The sequence below is a fragment of the Rhynchophorus ferrugineus genome, unplaced genomic scaffold (assembly GCF_030347505.1).
Source record: "Rhynchophorus ferrugineus isolate W39M unplaced genomic scaffold, kcgeb_rfMv2 rfM1, whole genome shotgun sequence".
Taxonomy (NCBI): domain Eukaryota; kingdom Metazoa; phylum Arthropoda; class Insecta; order Coleoptera; family Curculionidae; genus Rhynchophorus; species Rhynchophorus ferrugineus.
In genome coordinates, this window is record NW_027472580.1 from 6502018 (window position 1) to 6508962 (window position 6945).

General features: G+C 31.9%; 1 protein-coding gene across 5 annotated transcripts in view; it reads left to right on the forward strand.

The window, feature by feature from the left end:
* The window catches only part of E23 (ABC transporter G family member E23), a 457701-nt gene extending 451276 nt beyond the window's left edge, over nucleotides 1-6425 (forward strand). For all 5 annotated transcript variants that reach the window (XM_076415209.1, XM_076415224.1, XM_076415235.1 and 2 more), the window contains 4 exons: nucleotides 279-425; nucleotides 533-642; nucleotides 1362-1528; nucleotides 3612-6425. In XM_076415209.1, coding sequence (XP_076271324.1) covers nucleotides 279-425; nucleotides 533-642; nucleotides 1362-1528; nucleotides 3612-3795 — 608 coding nt within the window. In that variant the 3' untranslated portion in view covers nucleotides 3796-6425. The remainder of the gene's footprint in view (nucleotides 1-278; nucleotides 426-532; nucleotides 643-1361; nucleotides 1529-3611) is intronic.
* The last annotated feature ends 520 nt before the right edge of the window (nucleotides 6426-6945 follow it).

Genomic DNA, 6945 nt, shown 5'->3' on the forward strand with positions numbered 1-6945 from the left:
GACTTCAAAATGATCACTTGGTAGTAGTTTAAATAATATTGTAAATAGATAAATAGATATATGTAGGTATTAAGCTAAATTGTGTGTATATAGTAGAATATTTTATTTGATATGGAAATCATATGGTATCAAAAACATAAAAAATTAATATTATACCCTCCAATAAAAAAGTATATACACAATTATTATAACTTATAACATCTCGGTAGTTCTTTATTTTAAAAATTGTTTAATTAAAATGTGTGTATTGTAATTATTTAATTAATGTTTATTTTCAGTCCCCCCTGAAAGGGAAGTAATTAACAAAGAAAGAAGATCAGGGGCATATAGGCTATCAGCCTACTATCTAGCCAAAATGGTTGGAGAGTTACCATTAACAATAACCCTTCCCGCTATTTACCATTCGATATCTTATCCAATGTTAGGTAAGTATTTGTATTAACTTATTCAATTCATTTTAATTTTAAGATCTTTAATATCTTTCATTTAATGATCCGGAACTGTAACATTAATAAGTCTTTTATTGTTTTAGGTTTTAATTCACCTTTGGTTTTTCTTACCCTGTTAGGTTTCCTATTATTAAATACAATAGTAGCGCAAAGTGTAGGGTTCTTCATTGGTGCTTGCTGCATGGATATGCAAGTAAGTGTTCTTTTAGATATATGTTAAAATATAACTATACCTATTAGAATTCATTTTCTATAATATTTAAAGGTAGTTATTTCAGTAGAATCGTTTATATACCATAAAATATACAGACTATGAGATAATAAATAATCTTAATCTATATTAATATAATTAGAGTTTAAGTTATTAAATAAGTTACAACTATATTGAATAGTAGGTTTCTCTACAGTATAGTAAATAATTTACTCATTTCTACATGATTCATCTATAAAACGACTACTTTACACTCTTGGAACAATGTAGAAAACAATGTAAAAATTTTTTAATACATCTAATCTTTTACAATTTACGCCATTTTATTATTACATTTTTGCAGAACCATTGGCAGACTTTGAAAAACAAACCGAAAATAGAAATATATTCATCAGCATCTAATTTTGAAGAAGGTCCACTGTGATAATTAAAATAACTGGCTTTCGAGAACCTTTTAAAAGTTTCTCAAAATCCAGAAGCCAATATATATATATAGATATATATTTATATAAATATTTCGATAGCATTGATTAATTTTTGGAAAAACTATTTAAACTGTATCACTTTTAAAATACTAAATTAATTTACTCAAACTCAAAAACTGGGATTTTCTTATATGTACAAACAAATTACATTTGTTAACAAATACTTGGATAAATATATCATGAATTCGATAAGTAATGCAACTTCTTCTTTTTCAGGTGAGCATAACGATAAGTGCTCTATATACGTTGGCCACACAACTATTTGGAGGTTATCTCGCAACTACTATACCAGCATGGCTAACTTGGATGCGATATACGTCAATGATCCACTATGCCTATCAGAATATGCAGATCGTAGAGTTTAGCGAAGGATTGCCAATACTGTAAGTATATTGGAAATTACATTTTATCCTTGGTGAATGGTTTTAAACTTCTAATGCTTTTGGTTTTGTAAGTTACGATGTCATACTGATTATTTTGCTAATGAGTCTGGACTTTTATGATTACAGTTCTGTTCTTAGTAATATTGATGTTTATTGTTTATAATTTATAACAAAAGTTTCCGGCCTACCATTATAAAACCAATTGAGAAAGAGAGCTGTTAAAAATTCATGATGTTCTACTCATAAGTTTGTGAGTTATAGACTGACACTAATTTTGTTAGTTCCAAAACAGTGGATCAAAAACAATTTCGTCTTTTCTCGATGGTAAAAAATAGCTTTTAAGTGAATCAATGCCTTGAAAGTTGTTATAAAGACTCTGTTTCATCAGAAACAACAATAAAATGTTGGTTTGTGGACTTCAAACGTGGTCGTAGAGAAACCGATGGTGTAGAACGCAGTGGACGTCCAAATGAGGTGGTAATCAACAAAATAGTTTGTAATGATCGAATAGTGAAGTTGCATGAGTTAGCTGACATCATAAAGATATGAATATAACGTGTTGGTTCTGTATTTCATTAAGAATTTGACTCCGTTCAAGGTGGGTGCCGCGTTTGCTCACTGTTGACTAAAAACCAGAACGTGTTGATTATTCTGAGCAGTGTTTGGACATATTTAAACACAACAAACCGGATTTTTTGCATCATCGGAATCACAACGATCGTCAAATGAGTGGACAGCTACTGGTGACACGTCTATCTTGAGGCAAAAGATTAATCCTTCAACAAAAGTGATATTGAAATTTTAGGGCGGCGCTAGAATGATTGTGTGGCTCATGATATAGATTACGTTGATGAATAAAGCCAATTTTGATTATATTGTGTCAATTTTTCTCAATAAATGCCTTTTTGAAGTGAAAAAAATGATCAGAGTATGCAAGCACCTAACATGATTGATACCTTACATTTATTTAAAATAATTTATAGTTAATTATAACTGAGTTTTATATGATAACATTACATAACAAGTCAATTGAAAAGTCCCCGGCCTGACAGCCCTAAACTTCAAAAGATGCATGTGTAAATTGGACACTTGTCGGATTATTAGTTTGTGAATTATAGCATATTGAGCGAAGCAACTTTTGTTATTGTGAAAAAAATGGATAAAAAGGAATTTCGCGTGTTGTTAAAATATTGCTTTTTGAAGGGAAAAATACAGTTGAAGCAAAAACTTTCCGAGACCGCCCCAGGAAAATCAACTATCAAGGATTGGTATGCTGGGTTTAGACGTGGTGAAATAAGTACCGAAGACAGTGAACGCAGTGAACGCCTAAAGGAGGTTGTTATCAACGAAAATATTTAAAAAATCCACAAAATGATTTTGAATAACCGTGCCGTGCAAAGTGGGTGCCGCGCGAGCTCACTTTTAATCAAAAACAACGACCAGTTGATGATTCGTAGCAGTGTTTGAAGATGATCAAGCGTAATAAACACGAGTTTTTGCTTCGATATGTGACAATGGATGAAACATGGCTCCATAATTTCAACCGACAGTCATTCGATTGGACTGCACACGATGAACCCGCTCCAAAGCGTGGCAAAACGAAATAGTCGGCTGGCAAGGTTATGGCGTCTGTATTTTGGGGTGAAAAAAGAAGGGCCATCAACAGCGACTATTATATAGCGTTATTGGACCGTTTAATGGACGAAATCCCCTAAAAACGGCCGCATTTGAAGAAAAGGAAATGTTGCTGCACCAAGGCAATGCACCGTGTCAAAAATCCATGAATTGGGCTTTGAATTGCTTCCTCATCCACCGAATTCGAACCGCATGAAGAGGTGATCGCCGAAGGCCTATTTTGAAGCAGAGGACAAGTCATACTACAAAAATGGTATCAAAAAAGGAGGATTGCTATAATCAGTGTATCACCCTTGAAGGGAATAATGTTCAATAAAAAAAACTATTTTTCCAAAGAAATGTGTTTTACTATGATAGGCTGGGGACTTTTCAATTGACTACTACTTACTCTCATACTACCTTATTTAAAAATCACCCAACTAAGCAATATGTTACTTTTTTGTTGCAGATGCGCCGAAACATCAAAATTCGCTATTTGCCAAGGATCAGACCACATACCTGTATCGTCAATCCTGGAGGCCCAGGGCACCTACCTACCGCTCTGGGCCAACACCCTCGTTCTACTAGGTTTCCTCTTGGTCTTCAGACTACTAGGTTATATGGTACTCCGGTACTTCAACACTCCCAAATAATCAACACTAAATTCTACTATTACATAATGATAAAATGTATTAAGCACTGGAAAGAAACACACGTGAATATGCCAAAAATATTTTCAATCTTACTAGTAAATTAATAAATAAAATTATATATTATATTAAATATATTATATAGACTGATGAAATTAGTAATAGAGATCTATTGTCACTTAATATTCGATGTTAGTACGTACTCTTCGTGTATGCTACGACTTCTGCCTGATGCAGAACCGACCAACCAAGCACACAGAAAGTGATAGAAATTTGGAACAAATTCAGAGAAAGACCAATCAACAGCAATGAGCGATGGTGTTCTTTTCTTACGTGAAAACGTTTTCGAAGAATGATTCTCATTCTTTCCAGTGTAATGTTTTATACCAAATTGTGATATGTATACAATAGTTTTCCGAGAGAAAATCACAGGTCTAATAATAGTTTTAATTTATTGGATTTGTTTTATAGTAAACCGTAAAATAGTTTTCTGATGCATCACAATATTTTTTGAGAAGTTTTATATCAATGGCTAACACAAATATCAGAACTGTTAATTATTTAGGACAGTGATTCAGTGACTGCAAGAGGATAACACGAAAACGTACAGGCTGTGCTTAAAAGTAACTTTTTAACTTTAGTTCTTTTTTATATATAATTGTAATAATTTTAAAGTAACTGTTAAGTGTAATCATTCCACTTTCGTTTTAACTGTAAAAACATCCACTTCTCATTCAATTTTTGCAGTTTAAACAGAGAAACGTTTAAAATGTACCCGAGCGATTTCGCAGGATCACCCTTCGATGTCAAACCGCTGTTTCACGAGATGATCGAGAGACATAGCGCCGGTGGTAGATCTCGTGAGATGGGGGCTAGAAGGAATGTGATATTATAAAATAGAAAGGGGCTTTTCCTCGAACTTGCTTGGTACATTTTCCGGAATAAGAAAAGGGCAGAAAGTGAATGCACCATGTGCCTTTTTTTGAAAGTATTCGTTGTGCCAATAAAATGTTATGCAGAAATGACCAGCTAAGGCTACTGCCACCGAAATGTATTATAAGCGTCGAAACACCAAATCTATTAGAGTCCGCTAACGGATGTGCTATAACGGCTACAGAATTGGATCCTTTGTTAATTGCGTGCACTATGACTGATAAGTGTGATACTGAGGTATAGTTAGGAATGGTGCTACTAAAAGAAATATAAAAATATTGTGTTCTTAATGATGGAAATTTATGAAAACCTCTCGCGATTTTTTCCCGGCAAGTTACATTTTCGCACTTTTACAATTTTTTATGGCTTGCCTATGGATTATTGAGTTGATATATATTAAACCTGCTTCCATTAAATTCACAGGATTTCCACAGAGTAATTTCTTCAAGTCTCCCAACGCTGTATCGTTACAAAAGTGCATTTGAATCACTTTCACAAATTATAAGACTGCTTTCCATTATCGGAATGTACATTATTTTTCATAAATTTCCCAATACTCATACTGTATATTAACATTTAACATCACCCCCCTTTGCATTTGTATGTACTACTATGTATTCTAATGTTTAAGTGTTTTTTTTTATTATACCTGAAGAAAATGATTACCATTAAGTGTTCCATCACATTTAGTCAAAGCAAGAGCCCGAACTTGGCGGAAACGCATCTTCTGTACAGATATTATATTTATTTTTATTGCAGTTTTCGTGAGGGCTGGGCTTGTATTATAACCATATACATACAGTTTGCCTTTGTTATATAACTTTATTAGTTTGTATATATACAATTTGTTCGTCGCCCAGCATATCGGCGAACATAAAAAAATTTAAATTCTAGTTTTGTGATATTTGTTTCAACATGTAATAACTATAAAATAATTATTAGGTGTCTTCGAAAAGGTTAAACCCATTCAGATATATGAAACTTTGAATTATAGGCATTATTTGTTTTCAAATATATATATTTATCTATTACTGTTATAACGGGACACCCACTATATATATTTTTTTCGGTTTATAAATATTCTATAATAGGACACTTGTATCTTTTATCTTTAGGACAATAAAAGGTATCATCCGTTCTCCAAATTCCACTACAATATTATTGAAAACTTGTAAAATTTCAACGGCAGTTTGTCTGAAAATATTATAGCAAAATTATGTAAAGTAGTGTTAAATGATTATTAGGCAATATGTTAAACATCTTTTTCAAATTATTATCAATGTTATATATGTATTCCAAATTTTAACTCGCATTGTATCCTTGATTTATATCGACGTTTAAAAGTTCACATTAAAATATATATGATACTCCTTCACCTTCTTACATAGAGACCAAAACTATACTGCCATTTTTATAGATAACCACTTTATTACAAAATATTTATATGAAGAAGTCGCATGTTTCAAATAATATATCAAATTTATTCATATCATCACAGAAAGGTATCCGTTATTTACTCCTTTTTTCTTTATATAAGTAATATACCTATGTTCTATATTATTTTGATTTGTATATTTAAAAATATATTATTGTACAGACGTAAACAAATACAGTGTATTTAACATGTTATGGCTAGTCCTAGCGTCCCCATTTATTTAGAATTTTTAATAATTTAATATAAAATAAAAAACTGATTCCAATATTACGAGTTTTATTTGTGTGTCCTGTTTTAGGTACGTTGTAAGATATAGAAAAATTAGTTCAAAAATTCATTTATTGAGAAAGATTGGTACGATATATATTGATTAAAATATTTTCCATCGTTTTTTACAAATATTTTTCATATATAACTGGTAACATGGTAAAGCCCTGTTAAAAGAAAAATATTGATTTGGCAGTGGTAAAATCATTGATCAAATTTCGCACTTCCTCAGCATTTCGATGTAGTGTGTCAGCCGAGCAATACTGACTCGACCTGAATAAGTGATAATCAAAACATTATATCTGGTGAGTACATTATGCGTGGTAGAAGTTTCCGTTGTTGTTACAACTGTTACTCTACGTACCTTTTTTGAAAGTATTCAATCATTTCTCAAAAGATTATCGAGAAACTTTCGGTTGGTGATAAATTTCGTGAATTGGGGGCTAGAAGGAATGTAATATTATAAAATAGAAAGGAGTTTTTCCTAGCTAATAAGAAAAGGGCAGAAAGTGAATGGA